Source organism: Podarcis vaucheri (genome assembly GCF_965113315.1).
Source record: "Podarcis vaucheri genome assembly, chromosome: 5".
Lineage (NCBI taxonomy): Eukaryota > Metazoa > Chordata > Lepidosauria > Squamata > Lacertidae > Podarcis > Podarcis vaucheri.
In genome coordinates, this window is record NC_138763.1 from 43257436 (window position 1) to 43278958 (window position 21523).

General features: G+C 40.4%; 1 protein-coding gene across 2 annotated transcripts; it reads left to right on the top strand.

Annotated features, from left to right (window-relative positions):
* The first annotated feature begins 27 nt into the window (after nucleotides 1–27).
* KLHL24 (kelch like family member 24) lies at nucleotides 28–21103 on the top strand. 2 transcript variants are annotated; one of them, XM_082225322.1, is made up of 7 exons: nucleotides 28–178; nucleotides 6147–7130; nucleotides 8366–8550; nucleotides 9057–9175; nucleotides 9697–9885; nucleotides 11456–11644; nucleotides 19280–21103. In XM_082225322.1, the coding sequence occupies exons 2-7, from the start codon at nucleotides 6208–6210 to the stop codon at nucleotides 19478–19480; spliced, it is 1806 nt and encodes a 601-aa protein (XP_082081448.1). In that variant the 5' UTR covers nucleotides 28–178; nucleotides 6147–6207; the 3' UTR covers nucleotides 19481–21103. The 2 variants fall into 2 exon arrangements, with proteins under 2 accessions (XP_082081448.1, XP_082081449.1); XM_082225323.1 differs by lacking the exon at nucleotides 28–178 and adding an exon at nucleotides 1664–2173.
* Nucleotides 21104–21523: the final 420 nt, after the last annotated feature.

Below are 21523 nucleotides of genomic sequence, written 5' to 3' on the forward strand. Positions count from 1 at the left end.
TGGCCGGCAGATCCGTGACATCATGTGTTTTGGCTCTGGGAGGTCACATGTTTCGGGGTCTCCTTTGTTTTGAGTTGAGCTCGAACTTGAAGCAGACAAAAAGAGAGAGCGCGAGAGCGGAGGAGACCCGGAGCCGTTGCGCGGCTCCTTCTGATCGGCAGAAAACTGTGATTGACAGGTAAATGGCTTGGCTAAACTCAGCGGCTAAGTTGCAGGAGGCCAAAAGTATAATTGGGGTCCGGTGGCCGGCGCAGGAGTTATTTCCATTCGAAAAGAAGCTTCAGGAGGTGCACAACCATAATAATACCTACAATCGTAATGGGTTCGAATGCAGGGCTCGTGGTAACTCCCCTTACAGTAATTATTACAAACAGAAAATATGTCCTCCCTTAACATTTATCTTTTCACCCCACCCCAGTCCGGCTTTTCTCGGAAACTTCGTATGAAATGAATTTCAGCGAAGATTAAATTGTGTCTGGATTCTGCTATGGTGTTCTGTTTTGGGATCAGTTGTGTCAGATTTGTAAGGGAGAGAAAATGCCGTTAATATTGCAATGTCTAGCCGTTGTTGTGTAGGCAGGGCAGAGATAATTTGCCCTGGCGCAATTTCCTTCTTTATCCTCCTGGCTAGTATTGAACACGCAGCGAAGCATAACGCCGTTAATACTGTCGAGCGCCTTGTTGGTGCGCAGAGAAAGGAAGTAGAGTTCAGCTGGAGGTGGAAAACAATGTGCGTGGCGCCTGGCGGAGGGGGGGGGGAGAGCTCGCCTCTTTCCTAGGTCGGTACTTAAGGACACGTAAATTCCGGATTTGCACTGCCGTTGGGCGAGGGGGAGCAATACTGCAAGTTCTTGATTTCGAATTGTGAAGTTGCGAGGCCTCTTAAGGAAGGCTTCGTGCTTCGGCACCCAAGGATTTCGAGTGGAATTTTTCCTCTCCTCCCTACTTTTTTCCTCTCTCCTCTAAACAGTCCACCCAGTTGGACATCTATTGGCCAGGCATTTGTGTTTCAGGCCGGCACTAGAAAGCTGGATTGGTCAGAGAATGTTGACAGATCTGGATCAATCTCGCGAGCATCTGGAAAGTGTTCCATTCCTCCTCCTCCCCCCCCCCCCATCTTTTCAATGTTCCTTCGTTTTGATATGGACGGTCACCCTGGTCTAAATTTGGTGGCTGTTTTATGCTTATGGGAACAGGCTGCTTCGTGCACTCCCGTCTTCGCTGGCGCATCATATTCCCATTGGGGTGAATCCTAGTAGCTGGAGCTCCCCCCGCCCTTGAGGTACTTGGCGAAGAGGCTGCGTTGGCTGCCAGTTCCTCTGGACCAGACCACTTTTTCAGGAGGGGGGAGCGAGGCCTCGCAAGGAGCCGTTGGAACACGCAGGCCTTTGTGAGGAAGTGGAAATGCCGCTCTGACGCTTTGGCTTAGGACCCGAACCGCGAAGAAGCGTCGGGAGGCGGAGTCGTCTGAGGCCCAAAATATAATAGGGACCGGGTGACCATCCCCTAGCGCGTTATGGTTGGTTCTCCGCTCCCTTCTTCGGGACAGCTGGAGGAGAGAAAGGCGGGGGGGGGAGCGCTGGGAGAGTCGCACTTTCTAATTGGACATAAAAGGTGGGGGCGGGGCTTGCCTCTAGGGCTGTTCAGGGTGAAGGTGAACTGGAGGATGTTATCGCGTGCGCGCGCGGGGCCGAGGCGTTGCTCGGGTTCGAGCCGAGGCCGCTTGTATAACGGCTGGAACCGGACGCTCGCTTCAGGTTGACGCGAGAAGGCCGTTATTTTGCCTCAAGTGCTTTGAAGTGACGCCTGCCTTTCAGTCACGCGCATGCTTTTACCCGAAGAGTTTGATTTCTCACATAACACAGTTCGAATGTGACTTAAGTCAAATGAACACCTTTCCTCCCGCTCAGTTAATACTGGGCTGTTTACATGTTCTTCATAGGGCCCGTTGATGCAGGAATCCCAAAGCGGGTCTCGCAGCAAAGCATACCTCGCCTCAGTAGAATGGGAAATAACGAAATCCCAGAAGAATGACGAGTGTTAGCCATAGTGACTTTTCTTTTTACAGAGCAAACAAAACACACACACACCGTAAAGGGTGGAAGGAGACTTGTGTAATTTCAAGATGATCTGGAAAGGAAAGAGGAAAATGTTGTCAGGCACTATTTGTCAGGTACTTTGGCTCTGCTGTCTTTTTCTATGTTTTAAGGGAATTATCTGTTGTTGTTTTTTAATATAAAATTTTTATTGGTTTTTCACAGTTTTTATAGACACAAACAATACACAATACAAACAAACAAACAAACAAACACAGAAACAAACATGTATAATTTCATATCCTTTTTTCTTAAACCTTACTTCACCGACTTCCCCATACCTCCCCTTTTTACATCCCAATTTCCAAGCTTATTTCAGCAAATCCTAGCCCATGGTTTTATCAAATTTTTCCCTTATTCGTTTCTTTTACTTGATCTTTTACAGCTGTAATCCCCTTTTTTCCCTAAAACCTCGACATTTTAACATTCCTCAATTTTACAATATTTCTTAAGATAAATTTTAAATTTCTTCCAATCTTCATCCGCCGTCTCTTTCCCCTGGTCAAGGATTCCGCCAGTCCCATATAGTCTATCACCTTCATCTGCCATTCTTCCAGAGTGGGTAGATCTTGAGTCTTCCAATGCTTTGCGATAAGTACTCTTGCTGCTGTGGTAGCGTACATAAAAAAAGTTCTATCTTTCTTTGGCACCAATTGGCCGACAATGCCCAAGAGAAAGGCCTCTGGTTTCTTAGAGAAAGTACATTTAAGTACCTTTTTCATTTCGTTATATATCATTTCCCAGAAAGCCTTAATCTTTGGGCACGTCCACCAAAGGTTTTAAGGGAATTATCTGGAATGGAAAGAGGTGAACCTTTGCAACTGGCTAATAAGTAGCATCATAATGTTGACATTGACTTGCATTTCACTGGCGAGTTAAGCAGAATTATTAGTTGATCGTATCTGTCCAAAGAGAACATTTTATGGAACTTTACGATTTCCTGGTAGTATTTACATTCTCAGATTTCAGCCCTGGGGTGGTGGGGCACAAAGGGAGTAGAATACGGTGAAGTGAGGGAGGTACATAGGTAACATTAGGTGAACACAAGGAAATACAGTTAGGCATATTGGGTCTTAAAGAAGTCAATATCAGTGTCCAGTTTCTGTTATTTTACTTGATCTCAGGTTAATTATAAGAAATTTGTTACAGCTGTGCATAAGTTACAGTTCAGCCTCACCTACTCAGAACTGTTGTCAGGAAAGGTCAAGCTATATTTACACTGTATTTACAAAGAGCTAAGGAGATAGTAAAAAGACTGAACTGCAAACCATGACCTAAAACCTTACTTTAGCCATGGAATCGTTTTGATGGCCTTAGGTGAACCATTCTTTTCTCTTAAAGGCATAAGAACAGCCCTGCTAGGTCATACCGAAGTCCCATCTAGTTCACTTTTCTGCTTTCACAGTGGTCTGCCAGATGCTTATGGGAAACCTGCAAGCAAGACCTGAATGCTCTCTCCAGAGCCCTCCATCTGTAATATGAGAATAATCATACTTACCTATATTACTGATCTTATTTTCTTATTTACTCTCTATCTCACCCTTTCTCCAGGGCAGCAAATACATCACAACAAAACAACTTTAAAAAATACCTTTTAAACACGTCAGATCATTCAACAGTGATCTCAGGGTTGTCAGGAACAGTGCTTTCAGCCATTAAATGACTGGGTAAACAGGAATATTTTTAACTTCCTCCTAAAAGTCAGTAATGAGGAAGGGAGACACACCTACCCAGAGGGGGCACTCCACAAACAAGGAACCACTTCTGAATTGACCCCCATCATGAGTCACTGCCAATCAGACAGCCTCCAGTGTTGGCACCTATATGCAAAGTGGTCCCCAGCAGCAACACCAGTATCAAAGTGTAGTATACAAAATGCAGATACAGTCATCACGGTAAAAAAAACCAACTTATTAATAACCTAAAATACTAAAACAGCCAGGAATATTTAAAAGCAGGAGTAGAACAAAAGTACATTTAAAGGTGGCCCTATACTAAGGCGGTCTGGAACTAGATGGTTTTCAAAGTCTGCCAAAAAAATAGATGAAGAGGACATGTACATGTGCCTCTCTTGGGAGGTCATCCTAAATTTGGGTGCCTTAGCAAAAGAGGCCATATTTCTCATCGCCACCTGCTTCATGTCTGTTGATGGGAGGACAGTAGGAACAGTCACAGAGACAGAATAAAGTTCCTGGAGAGATTCACATGGGAGGAGATGATTCCCAAAAATACCCTAGGCCCCAGACACTTGGGATTTAATGAGAAAAACAAGTACCTTAAATTGAGGCTGGAGGCAAACTGACAAACAGCAAAACTGGTAGGTGAACTGTATATACTCCAGTCTACTGACTCCAGGGGAATCTGGCAACCACATTTTGCACCAATTGGAGTTTCCAAACTGTCTTCAAGGTTATTTCCAAAGAAAATGCATTACAGAAATCCAACTTGGAACTAACTAGCTCGGAAACAAACTTAGCTAGGGCCAGACTCCGCTTATCCAGAAGAAAGTACGACTGAAGAACTAAATAAAAATATACTACAGCTACCTGTATATCTAAGAATACTCTAAACTGTGAACCTACTGCTTCAGGGGGAGTATGACCCCACCCAAAACCATCTATACACTTCCTCCAGGTTGTTGTAAAGATTATTGATATAGTAGATGTGAATCACTTTGTTCTAAAATGCTGTACAAATATATTTATTGCTATAATGGCTTAACTATTGAGTCTCTGAATCACATATTAAACATTTAATGTCTAGAATAACAATCAAATGGTTTTAAGATGACTTTTTATGTCTAGTATTAAATATGGGTGTGATTGAGCAAAAGCAATGAAACTGTAAGTGCTATTTAAATTAAAGAGACAGCTTGAATGCTAGCAACTTATGTATATTTATCTAAAGTGGACAAGACCGAAGTGAGTTGGTTCTCTCTGCAGGAGTCATATGCCTCTAGAGATTGGAAACACACCTGGTAAATTCAGTCCGTTGATTTGTGTGAGATAATGCATGCATGCATAACTAATATATTCAGGGGGGAATTTGGTTGTACAAGTGTAAATTGTTGCACTGATAGAACCAGTTAGTTGAATACCATCCTTTATTTTTTAAGCAAAGTTTTGACTGTAGACAAAAGCTAAGACAAGGAAGGTCGGAGCTAAAAATAAGGCTGCCCAAGAGAGATGCAGATGTTTTCAGGGACCGAAAGGGTTTATACAAATACAGCCAAATCCTCCCTTTGCTGTACACTAGCTGAACTACAAGATACACCTGTTGCCTCATCCTCCCAACTAGATCCATGTTCCCAACTAGAGTTACGGTCAAGTCTACTTGTAGCCAAGCAAGCACTCCTCCACTTACTCTGTTTCTTACACTGGGTCTGTGTTCATATTAGTTCCTGGTGGGTGAAGGGGAAGAGACTGGATCCATGGTATGATGTAGGAGGTTATCCAAAGCCCCAGGTGAGGTATTCAAGTAACCTGGCCGGTCAAGCTGCTTAACGTGTTTTTCAGGTGTGCTAGGGTTTTCTCTGGGGCCCCAAGCATCTTCGTTGCATTATGTTCTCCCAGGATATTGATTATTCAGCCAATAGGGGCCCCAGATTCTAAACTTACATTTTAAAAACAGTCTCTGACCCTCCTAGAAAGAAAGCTCTGAAACAAAATGTGCAGATGCTCTTCAGAGTGATTCCTAACCTCCCTTGGTGGGTTATGAGTGCTCTTTCCCTTGACTTTATGCTTTGATGGTTGTGGGAATGAGGTTGCAGTCAGCAAGCGTAGTGGTTGGTGAAGCTTTAGCCTCTTTCTCTTTCAAGGTCCTTCATGGTATAGGACTGAAAAGTTCAGTATGAAACATGAGCATAGCTGGTATATGGGTGGCACTTCACTCATAAGGACATTCAGATGTCCTTGCATTGTGACTCAGTGATGTTATATGCATGACATCTTGGAGCCGGATGTTTAGAGAACCAAACCTGGTTACTATCATAATGTAATTGATGGCATTTGCAATTTAAACTAATACTTTGAAATTATTTTTTATCTTTAGCACCCAAAAGACGACACTCATCAATATTTTCTCCATGCTATTATAAAGAGTTGATATAACAATGGTACTAATAATGTTGGGACGCAGATTGAACAGAGGGGAGAGCCGAGCTCAGGAATCCCCGGTCACGAAGCGTAAAGTTTTTGAAATGGACCCAAAGTCTTTATCAGGCCACGAGTTCTTTGATTTCTCTTCGGGCTCATCCCATGCTGAAAGCATACTGCAAATCTTCAATGAATTTCGCGACAGCCGCTTGTTCACAGATGTAATAATCTGTGTTGAAGGCAGGGAATTTCCTTGTCATCGAGCTGTTCTTTCAGCATGCAGCAGCTACTTCCGAGCTATGTTTTGCAACGATCACCGAGAAAGCAGGGAGATGTTGGTAGAAATCAATGGAATTTTTGCGGAAGCTATGGATTGTTTTTTACAATATGTGTATACAGGCAAGGTTAAAATCACAACAGATAATGTGCAGTACCTCTTTGAAACATCAAGTCTCTTCCAGATAAGTGTTCTGCGTGATGCTTGCGCTAAGTTCCTGGAAGAGCAACTGGATCCTTGCAACTGCCTAGGAATCCAGCGTTTTGCCGATACACATTCACTGAAAACACTATTTACCAAATGCAGAAATTTTGCACTGCAGAATTTTGAGGATGTGGCCCAGCATGAAGAATTTCTTGAACTTGGAAAAGATGAACTCATTGATTATATTTGCAGCGATGAACTGGTAATTGGTAAAGAAGAAATGGTTTTTGAAGCCGTTATGCGCTGGGTTTATCGGGCTGTTGAACTCAGACGCTCAGTGCTACAGGAAATTCTCACACATGTGAGATTGCCCTTGTTACACCCCAACTACTTTGTTCAGACAGTGGAAGTGGACCAGTTGATCCAAAACTCTCCTGACTGCTATCAGCTGCTGCATGAAGCAAGACGGTACCACGTACTTGGAAACGAAATGATGTCCCCAAGAACTCGGCCACGAAGGTGAGAGGGCTGGGTTGATTTTTGTTGTTGTTACATTCCTGAATAAATTATTCATTATAGTGATAGCTTTTGTTTGAAACATTCAGTCTATTAAAAAACATTTAACCAATTGATCAGTTAACATTCTGTATTTTGTATCACCTCAATAAAGATGTGATTTGCTTTTTATCTTTAGGCTTCTTTGTGTTGAAAAATTAAGGAACAATATGAGACAGAGTGTGCGGGAGGGAGTACATCACTACCACGCAAGAAATGTTAAACACATTTGAGTGCTTTATATTTCAGTTACTTCAGTTATGTCTTGAAAGTTTCTGAAGGCTAGTTTTTTTTTTACTGAAACAGAGAAACATGATACCCCCTGAAAATGTGACTTACAGTGCAATCCTAACCATGTTGGGATTTGGGGGAGGGCTCAATGGTAGAACATCTGCTTTGTATTTAGAAGGTCCTGGGTCCAATTGCCAGGTAGGGCTGGAAGAGACCCCTGCCTGAAACCCTGGAGTGCTGCTGCCATTCAGTGCAGATAGTACAGTGGAACCATGGTTCTTGAACTTAATCAGTTCCAGAAGTTCATTCAACTCCTGAAAACCAAGGTGCAGTTTCCGATTGGCTGCAGGAGCTTCCTGCACTCAAGCGGAAGCCACGTTGGACTTTCAGCTTCCGAAAAACGTTTGAACACCGGAACACTTACTTCCGGGTTTTCGGCATTTGGGAGCCAATTTGTTCGTCAACTAAGCCATATGAGAACCAAAGTTCCACTGTACTAAATTAGATAGACTGGTCTGAGTCAGTGCAAGGCAGTTTCTTATGCCTACTCAGAATTAAGTCCAGTGGGGCTTTTCTCCAAATAATTGGCTTTGAATTGCAGCTTTTTAAGCATGTCTGGATTTCTATAGTATGTGCCTATAGACTAGGGATAACTTTTCCTGCTTCATGTGAACTCTGGTCCATTAAAGCTAGTATCTAGTGGATTTGTTACTCTTTAAGGTGCCACAAGACTTTGTTTTAGTAAACTTGTGGATTTATTTATTTATTTTGGAAATTTTAAAAAAATGTTCTAAGAATGCGAAAAAAATATTTACTACTTTCAATAAATTAAGGACAGATGAATTGACTTTTGTTTTTCATGTTTTCTTCAAACCCCACCCCCGGTTAACTTCCAGATATTGTAACTTTCAGATTCTGGTTTATTTATTAGGTTTTTCAATAAACTACTTTGGTTTTTCTGTTTCTAGGTCAACTGGCTATTCTGAAGTGATAGTTGTTGTTGGAGGCTGCGAAAGAGTTGGGGGATTTAATTTGCCCTATACAGAATGTTACGACCCCATGACAGGAGAGTGGAAATCACTGGCTAAATTACCAGAATTTACAAAGTCTGAGTATGCAGTTTGTGCTTTGAGGAATGATATCCTTGTTTCAGGTAAACAATTTATATTACGCACAAAAGTACTGTGGTGAGAATACTATTATCAGTTTATGGAAGTCTTGTGGGAAATGGAGAAGTGGACTTAGTGCTACTTTTGCACATTGTCAGAAGCACTGAAACGTGAATGCACAAATTACTTAGGCACCCACTTTTGGATAGCATTCGAAGATGTGATTTACATTACCACAGCTAAGTGATATGTGAAATGCACTTTACCCCTGAGCACAAGTTTCCCCCAGCTAGGTAAACAGACACAGCATCCGAAGTGTAAACTACTCCAGAAAAAACTACATCGGTGAAAAGAGGTATTGCTTTAATTGCCCAGTGGAAAAGAATTCTAGGAAGTGTTTTCATACATTGGATTGTTGTGAACTTTATTTTCAGAAATGTACTTTTATCATGATATGGCTTTTGGGGGGGGGTCAACAACTGGGCACAATGGAGCAAACCCTTTGTTTAATAACAGCCAAATTCCTGTCTTGTCTTTTCTTTCAAATGAGGTGGAAGAATCAACAGCCGTGATGTGTGGATTTATAATTCTCAGCTTAACATTTGGATCAGAGTTGCCTCTCTAAATAAAGGGAGATGGCGTCATAAGATGGCTGTTCTTCTTGGTAAAGTAAGAGATATTTGTTATTATCTAATAACATGGTTGAAATGCACAACAAATATCTAGAAATCAGACTGCATTATCTGAATTCATTGCACCACTTTTAAAATTGAAATGGATGTCACCTCAATTCTGATTTTTAGTCTGTACTATATAGAACTACACATTTTGCCAGTAAAAAAACCATAATTAAAGAAAATGGCTAAATAAAATAGTTTGTTTAGGAAGCCTCAGTTGTAAGCATGCACAATATGTGAGACTGTATATTATTTTTACAGTTCACACAGTGTGGAAATTCAGGAAGGAGCCTTAATTTCCAATATCCATGCTTTTTGGTGTATGTGAATTTGTAACTGTGTTAACTCCCTTTTCTTAAGCTGCAGGAGGGGAGGGGTCGTTCCTAAAATACATAAATACATTTTCACAACTCATTGGGTCAAAGATGAAAACATTGAGGCTTTGTGTAATGCCACACCTAGGTAGCCAAGCAGTAAGCATATTCTGGCAAGATTCTCTCTTTACTTTTAAAGGTATATGTGGTTGGAGGATACGACGGACAAAGCCGACTGAGCAGCGTAGAATGTTATGACTCATTTTCCAATCGATGGACAGAGGTAGCATCTCTTAAAGAAGCAGTGAGTTCTCCAGCAGTTACCAGCTGCGTGGGCAAACTGTTTGTGATAGGTGGAGGTCCTGATGACAACACATGCTCTGATAAGGTTGGGTAATTGTATTCACTTTCTTTTCTCTATTTTAGTAACATTCAAAATGAATAATATATAAAAATTACTAGTAACTGAAAACCAGCGAGAACCTACAATAACATGTTGCAAGATATTCCCAACTCCTGTTCTAGGCTCCAGCAAACCTGAAACAGGAGCCTCATAGTTCTGTTCTGTGTTTTGGGTGGGGAGCCTTCAGGAGACATAAAAGGAAAATAGATACTTGTGGGGGCAGGGGGTTAATATCACATGGTGAACAGGACTGACAGCGAAATTACTTATAACCATGGGCAAAGCCAAGGGGGGCAGGAAGGGGTAGCTGCCCCCCTAGATCAAGTAAAACAATAGAAATACTTAACTTACTGACCAATCACGACAGTTCTGGCCCCCTAACAAAACTTCTGGCCCCTCAACAAAGTCCTGCCCCCCAATAACAAAAATCCTGCCTACACCCATGCTTATAACTGTAAAGTTATCAACAACAACAAAACCCCATTACATATCACCATGTTCATAGAGAACACTGCCCTATTTATATCCAACCTGAATAATTAGATCCCCATGTTAATATTTATCCACCCTCCTAAAGCTTTTCCATGCTGTGCTATATAGAGCTCAGGCATTCAGTTTGCAGAGTGGGCTTCCCTTTCCTGAGCATTTTATTGCTTTGTAGTGGGAAGGAATGAGGTTTATCATTCCTCATCTCCTAAAACCTTGCTTTATAATATGTATTCCAACACCCCTAATCCCTGCATCCAGGCTTGTGTAAACTAGGGTTTTGAACCACCACCCACAGCCAGTATTTCCATTGTTCCTGGAGACAAGGCAGCTCTTAGTATGCAGTCCTTATCAGGCTGTTTGGCGAGGAGGTTATCTTCTCTTTTTTGTAATGTGTTAAATAATAATACCTAACAAGTCCCCTAGGTTTGCAGAAATTGCTACATTGTTGTGGGTGGCCTGATTTTACTGCCAAACCGATAGGCACAGGACCACCAAAGTTATTTTAGAGCCCCGCCTTGCTTGGCATCTCTGGAGGGGGTTCCATTGCCTTTCATCCAAGCTTAGAGGAGAGTATCTGAACTGGCACAGGATGGGCTGACAAAAAACAAATGGTCAATAAGTGGCATGAGGTATGCATGAGTGCTGAGTCCTCTGCCTTTCTTATTGTGTTAGGGAAATTTTTGACGCTTTGCAATGGGGTGGGATGGGGTAATTTTAATGTTTCATATTCCCCCAGGAATGGTGAAACCTCATTTTTGTTTGTGGGTTGCCCTGGCTTGTCTTCAAAGTGATTGGCATGGAGCAACAGAATTTTACTATTGGAAGGAATTATTATATAAAACAGTTGCATTACTAATGTTTTGTCCCATGACATGAAGTTCTTATCGAGTCTCGCTTGCTAATTGGGTTGGCATGAAAAGTTCTTTGATAATTTGCAATTACACAGTTGACTTGCTCAGCCATTTAAAGATATCCTTCAATCAGTATTAACAACTTGGGGAAGCTGAAACCATATCAAGTTAGACTAGAGGAGCTTTGAAAGTAAAATGTGTTTGTTACTTTTCAGGTTCAGTCTTACGATCCTGATACTAATTCTTGGCTACTCCGTGCAACAATCCCCATTGCAAAGAGATGTATAACAGCTGTATCACTAAACAATCTCATCTATGTTGCGGGAGGGCTCACAAAGGCAATTTATTGTTATGATCCAGTTGAAGATTATTGGATGCACGTGCAGAATACATTCAGTCGACAGGTAACAACAAAGAACTAGCAAAGTTGCTCCTTTGTACATTGTATTTATCAAAATTCTAAACACATTGTGTTAGATCCAGATAAAAGCACATCTAATGAGGCTGACAAAAGCTAACTTTCTCCCCCGGTCCACAGCCTCGTGAAAAGGTTTCTTCAAAGCATCTAACAATACAATATTTGAAAACAGTTCAAGCAATCCCCAAATGAAATTAAGCTGGGGACGCTTTCATACTGTTGCTGTTTTGGAGTGGATTCACTCCTATACCAGGTTGCACAGGTTTTTTGCAACAAACCTCCCCCCCCCCACTCTCCCCCCAAATGTGGTGAAAGTGCAATAAGGAAAGTGGTGGGGAAACATATCAAGATGAAAGCTGAATAAACAGGTCTTCTGGAAGTGACCTAGTTTAAGCCATATTGAACTAGTGAGAAATGAACATGTAATGTACAGAATTTTAGAACTGAATAATGGGTGGAATTCACTGACAGACCACACCAGTACAACTATGGGTCAGGATACTCCTTTACAGAATACCATGATTTCATTTTAGACAACAATGCACATGCTATTTTAGGTGCTGCTTTATACTTGTCAGTCAAAAATTCACCTTGGACTCCTATACCCTAAGAAGCAATCAAACAGGCTGATGCTAATGTTTCTTGGTCTGAATCTGATGAATGGCTCATTGCATACAGTAGAGCTTTCCAAACTTTTCATTTTGGTGAAACACTTTTTAGACATGCATCATATCACGACACAGTAATTCAGTTTTACTAGCTAACCAGAGGTTAAACTAACCCCTTTCCGGTCCTAGGATCAGCACAGAGAGCACTTGCCCCACACAAACACACACACTGCAGCCAACACACTAACGTTGCAACAGTTTGGAAAACTCTGGCGTACAACAGAATGCCTAACACTTAGTAGAATCACACAAAACCTACTGCTAGAAAACGGTTTATCATTTTGCTACAATACTTTTGCCACCCCATTTATAAAACCCATAAATAAGCTTATTCTGGGGGGGTACCTTCCTCTGCTTATCCTATATTTTTACTCCTGTTTTTCCTCTCATCTGTTTTGTGTAGTACCTAATATCATTGTTGTCTGTTGTTTTGTAGTTTTCCATTCTTTCCAAAGTGTTCTTCTACCTAGTACTTAAGACAACTCACAGCTCTTCTGCTTGTACTCCTTTTCAAATGTTTCAGCATATTTCCTCATTTGCTGCCAGTTGTTTATCTTTTTTTTTTATAAAATTTTTATTGGTTTTACAAAGTTTTTAAATAACATACAAACACTTAAAAAGACAAACATACACGTATAGTTTCATACCATATTTTCATAAACCTCTTTTCTTGGACTTCCCCTCCCCCCCCCTTTCTGCATCCCAATGTCCAAATTTTTAGCAACTCCCAATTGTTACTTCCAACCTCTGTCATCTTAGTCTTCTCTATATTCTGACCTTATATCACTGTATCCCTTTGTCTCTGAAAACCACAACACTTTAACATTCATTAAGTTTATAATAGTCCTTAAGGTAGCTTTTAAATTTTCTCCATTCTTCTTCCACCGTCTCCTTTCGTTGGTCGCGGATTCTGCCTGTCATCTCAGCCAATGTCATATAGTCCATCACTTTCATCTGCCATTCTTCCAGAGTGGGTAGATCTTGTGTCTTCCAATACTTCGCGATGAGTATTCTTGCTGCTGTTATGGCATACATGAAAAAAGTTCTATCCCCTTTTGACACCAATTGGCCGACAATGCCCAAGAGAAAGGCCTCTGGCTTTTTAGGAAAAGTACATTTAAGTACCTTTTTCATTTCATTATAGATCATTTCCCAGAAAGCCTTAATCTTCGGGCACGTCCACCAGAGGTGATAGAAGGTACCTTCAGTCTCTCTACATTTCCAACATTTATTATCGGGCAAATGGTAAATTTTTGCCAGCTTGACTGGAGTCATGTACCACCTATAAGCCATTTTCATAATATTTTCCTTTAGGGCATTACATGCCGTGAATTTAATACCGGTGTTCCATACCCATTCCCAGTCAGCTGACATGATATTGTGCCCAACATCCTGTGCCACTTAATCATAACCGATTTGACTGTTTCGTCCTGTGTACTCCATTTCAGCAACAAGTTATACATTCTAGATAAAATCTTAGTATTGGGTTCTAACAACTCAGTTTCTAGTTTTGATTTTTCCACCTGGAAGCCAATTTTCCTATCCTGTTTAAAAAACTCCATTATTTGACGGTATTGAAACCAATTTTGTACTTTATGTTTCAATTTCTCATGGCTTTGTAGTTTAAGCTTATCTCCATCCTGTTCCAAAATTTCCCAATACTTCGGCCATCCGACCTCCATATTGAGTTTCTTCACTGCTTTAGCCTCCACTGGTGACACCCATCTAGGGGTTTTGTTTTCCAACAGATCTTTATATCTTATCCAAACATTATATAGTGCTTTCCTAACAATATGATTTTTAAAGGCACTAGTAGCTTTGTCATACCATAAATATGCATGCCAACCAAAAGCATTGTTAAAACCCTCCAGATCCAAAATGTCCGTATTCTCGAGGAGCATCCATTCTTTCAGCCAGCAAAAAGCTGCTGCCTCATAGTACAATTTTAAGTCCGGCAGGGCAAAACCCCCTCTTTCTTTTGCATCTGTCAATATTTTAAATTTAATTCTGGGCTTTTTGCCCTGCCAGACAAATTTCGAAATATCTTTCTGCCACCTCTTGAAACATTCCATCTTGTCAAGAATCTGCAAGGTCTGAAACAGGAATAGCATTCTAGGCAATACATTCATTTTAATCACCGCAATTCGGCCTAACATTGACAATTTCAAATTTGACCATATTTCTAGATCTTTTTTGATTTCTGACCAACATTTTTCATAATTGTCCTTATACAAATTCACATTTTTAGATGTCAAATAAACCCCTAGGTATTTCACCTTCTTAACCACTGTCAGCCCTGTCTCTTCTTGGAATTTCTCCTTTTCCATGTCTGTTAAGTTTTTTCCTAAAACTTTGGTTTTTTGTTTATTCAACTTAAATCCAGCTACCTGGCCAAACTGTTGTATTATTTCTAAAACCTTTTTCGTACTAGTGATTGGCTCTTGTAGAGTCAGTACTAAGTCATCTGCAAACGCTCTTAACTTGTAATGTTTAGCTCCGACCTGCACTCCTTTAACCTGCTAGTCATTCCTTATCATATTCAGCAACACCTCCAGAACTGAAATAAAAAGTAATGGGGAAATTGGGCACCCCTGTCGTGTTCCTTTTTCTATCTTAAGTTCCTCAGTTACTACGTTGTTTACAATCAATTTAGCCTTTTGTTCAGAATATACTGCAGCCATACCATTCTCAAAACCTTGGCCTACCCCCATCCCATGAAGGTTCTTCATCATAAAGCTCCAAGAAATATTATCAAAGGCTTTCTCCGCATCCACAAAAATCAATACTGCTTTAGTGTTTATATTCACCTCTAGCTTTTCCAAAATGTCTATTACATTCCTTACATTGTCTGCCAGGTGTCTTTTAGGGAGAAAGCCTGCTTGGTTCTTATGGATCCTTTCCATCAACACTCTTTTAAATCTTTTTGCCAAAATATCTGCAAAAATTTTATAATCCACATTAAGTAGTGATATTGGGCGGTAGTTCTTCAGTTGAGTCTTTTCAGTCTCTGTCTTTGGTATGAGTGAAATATATGCTTCTTTCCACGATTCAGGTGCCTTCTTTCCCTCAAGGATCTCATTACAAACTTCTTTTAATGGTTGAGTCAACCATTCCTTCAACGATTTGTAATATCTAGAAGTCAGTCCATCAGGTCCTGGAGATTTGCCCAGTTGCATGTTCTGAATGGCGGCCTCTATCTCTTGTTCTGTTATTCTCTGGTTCAGATCCATCTTACTTTGATGAGAGATTTTTTGTAATCCATATTTATCAAGGAATTTGTCTATATCTTCTTCATTTTGCGAACCTTGAGTATATAGCTTTTTAAAATAACTCAAAAAACAGTTTCTAATTTCATTAGGTTTGGATATATTCTTTCCATCCACTTCTAGGCTTGTAACCGTATTCAATTTCTGCCTTTTCTTCAATTGCCATGCCAGAAGTTTGCCACATTTATTTGCTGATTCAAATGTCTTTTGTTTCATTTGTTTTATCTTCCATTCAAACTCTTGGTTCATCAATTCCATATATTGTGTTTGATATAACTTGATCTCTCTTAGAATCTCCTGGGACTTTGGTTTTGTTCTTAATTTTTTCTCTCCTTCCTTTATCTTTTCCAAAATCTTTTCTTTTTTCTCATTTTGTTTTTTTCTCTTTATTGAATTTTGTTGAATCAAGAAGCCTCTCATCACTGCTTTACTTGCGTCCCAGATCACTCTCTTTTCCACGTCGGTCCTCAAATTTATTTCAAAATAGTCTTTTAGGGTTTTTTGGGCCTTCATAAGGATCTCCTTATCTCGAAAGAGGGTGTCATTCATTCTCCATCTGAATTGACCAGTTGTTGTAAGTTTCATCTCCATCCTCACGGCATTATGGTCGGAGCAAGTTTTTGGGCAGATTTCCACCTTCTTAACCTTTGGAGCCATACCACTAGTAATCCAAATTTGATCGATTCTGGTCCAGGTCATCATTGCCTGAGAGAAAAAGGTTCCCTCTCTCTCCAGAGGGTTCCTTGTTCTCCATATATCTATCAAATCCATGTTTTCCGTCATTTCGAAAAAAGTCTTAGGAAGTCTCCCTTCCTTGCTAACTGTTAGTCTTTGTGCCTTGTCCATGTTAGTGGAGACCACACCATTCATGTCTCCCATGATTATCATATTGTAATCCAGATAGTCCATCAGAGTTTCATGAAGTCTCTTAAAGAAGTCAGATTTACCTTCATTTGGTGCATAGATTCCCACAACTAAAAGTTTTTCTCCTTGTACTTGTATCTCCACTGCCAAATATCTCCCTTGTTCATCTTTAAATATCATTTTTGGGGCCCATTTCTCTTTCACATATATTACAACTCCTCTTTTCTTAACTTTATCTGATGCAATAAATTCTTGTCCTAGTCTTTTATTTATAAGTAATCTTCTATGGGCTCTAGTTATGTGAGTTTCTTGTAGACATATCAAGTCCAGTTGTTCTCTGTTCAAAATATGAAACACTTGTCTTCTCTTCAGAGGCCCATTAAGTCCATTACAATTCCAACTAAGGAATTGCAGAGCCATCTTATTATTTTTCTGAAGCTCCTCCAACAGCTCCAAGTTGTTGCTCTTCTTCTGATGGTGGTGGTTTTTGTCCAAACGAGAGATTCAAAATGTCTAGTACTCTCCTCTGTTCTGCAAGTACGTCCACTGTCCCCTTCTGTAGGTCCTCCTGATTTCTTGCCAAAAATTTGTCCTTGTCTTGAATAGTCTTTATCTTCACCTTCTTTCCCCTGTAATCAAATGACAGTCCTTGTGGAAATTCCCACCTAAAACGGATAGAGTTTTTCTTCAGCAGAAGAGCCAAATCCTTGTAGAAGTTTCTTAAGTCCAGAATATATTTTGGAATATCTTTGAAGATCTGTATAGCTGAATTTCCAATTTGCAAGGCCTTTTCAAAGTGTAGTCCTAATATTTTGTCTCTTTCGTCCTTGGATCTAAATGTAATCAGGCAATCTCTCGGGGTCTTTCTGTCCTGCTTTTTGCCCAGTCTGAAAGCTGTTGTAATTTTAAATTCGTCTTCTTCAAGATCCCAGCAGTCAACAAACTCCCGTGTCAGATATTCCGCGAGATTGTCTCTTTCATTCTCTGGAATCAATCTTAATTTTAAGTTTCTCTCTTTTCTCTGTAACTCCCACAAGGCCAAAGTTGCGTCGTGTTCATAAACCTTCTTAGCGATCGGCTCTAATTTCTCTTGTGTCCCTTCAGCAGTAGCTTTGGCATCTTCAGCAATTTTACGCGTGGTAGCATTTTCCTCCACCAATTTATTTATTGATTCTGTATTCTGGTTTAGTCTTACTGATATTTCTGTTAATTTTTGTGTATTTTCTGAAGTCTGTTTTGTCAGAGACTCCAAAGATTGATTTATTTTAAGCAGGGCTTCTGTCACGGCATCCATAGAGACAGCCGTCCCTTTTTCTTGTCCTGTTGTTCCTGCAGATCCAGTAGTTACGCCTGAAATTGAGCCTCTTTTCTTTGTCTGTTGCTGCAGCTGTTGTTGTTGTTGTTGCTTGGTCTTGGCTCTTGTAACTATCTCTTCTTGTGAGCCACTCATGTCAAGGTCGTTTCCCACAGGAGCTATTCCCCGTTGGAGAATTCCACTGTCCCAAGCTGTGCCAAGTTTTACTTTACCCTCTAGGGGGAGCAAATCAAAATGGCCAAAAATAAAATATCCAAGTACAAAGACAAAGGAGAATATCCAAGGATGTAAAAAAAAAAAAAAAAGTTTTTTAACACAGTTAAAGCAAGTATAACTGGAGGCTTGTAGCTACAAATTGCCAGGGTTTCCCAATATATACTGTTTCATCTTGTGATGTACTGTAGCCAGGCACTGTATAAACTTTGTATCGCAGTATCACTTTTACAGGAGAAAGTCAGTTCAGTGTCCTATTGTCCTAAAAGGCAGACCGTTTCATACTTTTGTTAGCTGAGACAGCAGAGGATTTTTACTGTGAATAGGTCGTGCAGTTACTAAAGTCTCTTTCACCTCCCCTCTGCCCTGCTAGCTAGAGGGGAGATCTAAGGTCTGAGTGTCCGGTTTAGTTATATAAAAGCAAGTTTCAACGGATGCAGATTTAGAGTTCCGTTGCTTTCACTTTCATGCAGTCGGGGGGAGGGAGACTTCCTTGATTTAACCTCCCCGCTTTTAGTCCGATTTTCAGAATTTGAAGGGTCCCAATTGTTTTCAGTTCCTACTCACGGGAATTCAGTCCAAATTTTCTTTCAGGAAGGAATCGGCGCTCTCCGCTTATGGCGACGCGGCTTCACTCCGCAGGCTGGGTGACGACTCTCAGCACCGCGCTCACTCCCGATGCCGCTCCGTAGCCTTTAAAAAGGCTCTTTCGCAGTACCGGGGGGGCGCAAAGGTGCCCACCGAATCTCCTTGTTCTCAGGCTTCAGCGCCTGAGATTTTAGGGGTCCCCCGCTCGCCGTAGCGGGTAAGACCCGAACTTGCGGAGCAATCCTTCTCCGGAGCTCGGAGGTAGGACCGCCATTAAGCGCTGGCACCGACCGGAAGTCCAGTTGTTTATCTTAATTTTGTTTTCCTCTTCCCATCATTCCATCATTTCTCTTTCCTTATCTAGTACTGTGCATCCATTTTCTTAAACTTATCACTTACTTGATACTTATCTAGCCTTTTCCCAGCACAGTTGGCCAAAGATAGAATCCACCACAGATGTTCAACTATTGGGCCAAGATTAACAAAATGCTACAAAATTATTGTGCTGCCCAAATCCAAGCCCAAACTGAGGAAATAGTTTATTGTAGCCTAGCACATTTACTGTATTTTAGGGTGCATCAGGATGAGCTGAGGAAATAGTAGCCTAGCACATCTATTTTAGGGTGCATCAGGATGAGCATAACATACTAATAATCACGGCTATAAATGTTTTAATTATCAATTTTCTTCATGTATTTGATGAACAGGAAAACTGTGGCATGTCTGTGTGTAATGGCAAAATCTACATTCTTGGTGGGAGGCGAGAAAATGGAGAAGCTACAGATACCATTCTTTGTTATGATCCTGCCACCAGCATCATCACAGGAGTAGCAGCAATGCCCAGGCCAGTCTCATACCATGGCTGTGTGACTATTCACAGATACAATGAAAAGCACTTTAAACTCTAAAAAAGAGGAGAGTCTGTAAATACAAATAAGTGGCATATATTACAATCAGGATTTGAAAGCTGCCTTTTCCAAAGTATCATCTGGAAAGATACAAGATTGTACTTTTTGCTTTTAAAATTTTGAAAGTGATTCCGAATGTAATTGTTAAATGTTTTCAATAACCACAATTCAGTAATTTTTCCCAGAGCAATCCTAACCCTTGATCTGTACTGCTGGTGGGGTAAAAGATGGGCTCCCTCTATTGGGATCAGCTGGCACCGGGCTCTGCTGTCACAATGTCCCCCATTGTGCCCACTGAAAGTGCAACAGAGCAGGGCAGAACAGGGTCAGCAATGGATCTGCTAAATCCAAAGCAGATCCATTTCATGGCAAGGACCCTGATTTGGGCTTCTCAGCTACATGAACATGGAGCTAGTGGAGCAAGAATGTTGGAAACTACTATCCCTGCTTTCTCCCCCTTGTCAGCCCAAGTGCAGATGTCGTAGTGACTCTTCTGTTTTGTTCCACCCTGCTGTACCCTGGCCACAGTTAGGATTGCTCTGTCGTAACATGTTCTGGTTTGAAAACTGTATCAATTTATATTAGTAATTAGATCTTGTTCACTTCTATGTTATCTGTAAAACAAAACACCTTGGATTGTGAGTGTATAGCAGTGCCTTTGGAAGTATTCATCCCTATTTTATATGAAGCATTATCTGCATATTTTCATACCTTATTTGTGGTAAGCACTGTTAACAACTTTACTGTTGCAAGTATGTGGGCGTTAGAATTGGAATAATGTCTGAAGATCTAAATAGCTTCAAAATATTGCATTGGCCTTTGGTAACACGATAGACCCCTCATCAGTAAGCACTATATGCACAGGGACATTCGTGAGGAAAGCACACACAAATCACACATGGTTATTTGAATATAATCATGGGATTGCTTTAAAACTTGCTTCTGCACCAAGTCTGAGAAGCTATTGATTCTCCCTTGAGTGTTCAGAATTCCCACTTGAAGGCTATCTGAGCTCAAATCACAAGTACCCACTAGAAATGTTCTGTAGAACCTATGAAGATTTTCTCTGATTAAGATTAAATTTGTGCTCAGGTTCAGTATTGTTTACTGTTCTCAGCAAGTCAATAGATCTTAGGGGTAGGAAGTTCTTGATTGATTATGATAATACCTTTAGAACTAGTAAGTAAAAAAAACCTGTTGATTAATACCAGGTTGTCTTAGTTTTATTTTTTTAATGGAATAGGGCAGGCAATGCAGCTATTCTTGAAAATTTGGCAGAGATCCACACCTTGTGCTATGAATCATCATCTGAGTTACTATATTTTACTGTAGCACTCCTTATACAGCATAAGTAAACCTGTTATACTTATTCATGTCTCCATGGAAGAATTCTGTTATACCTGGTCAATGAATTAGTAAGTGAACATGTAATTGTCACTCCACTTAATTTATGCTGTATTTTGTTAATGATCAGTGGCCTATGATAGACACAGCACAATATTAATTTGTTGCAAATGATAAATAACTGACGCAGCTACACAGAGCTGACAAAATTAATTATGCAAACATGTCTAATACAAGAAAAGTCCATTATGCCATATTAAACTGTAATTTTAATTTGTACTTTTATGTCAGTTTCCTGAGCCTTACTTTGACAAGTTTCCTAACTCTAATATATGACAAAGTTTGTACTTACAGTGTTTACGTTGCTCTGAATACTATTCTTTTTAGGACATTGCATATGATGCTTATGTAAGCCAATCCATACCCTCTTTTTTATGCATTTCCATTTTACATTGTCCATCCAACGTATACTAGCTTTATGGAACTGCAAGGTTTATTCTTTCTTAAATTGACATTTTAGTTTTGTGTAAAAATAGATTGTGAAGCAGTGAATGAAACAATGGTCCTTACAACTACTTAATCTGGCACATTCCAATGAATGCAATTATTAAGCAGTAAGTCTTGAGTTTTGTGGCCTTAGTATCTCTTATTTAACAGATCTGTTTTGTTAGGTGGTAGTTGAACCAATTTTTGTTTTCA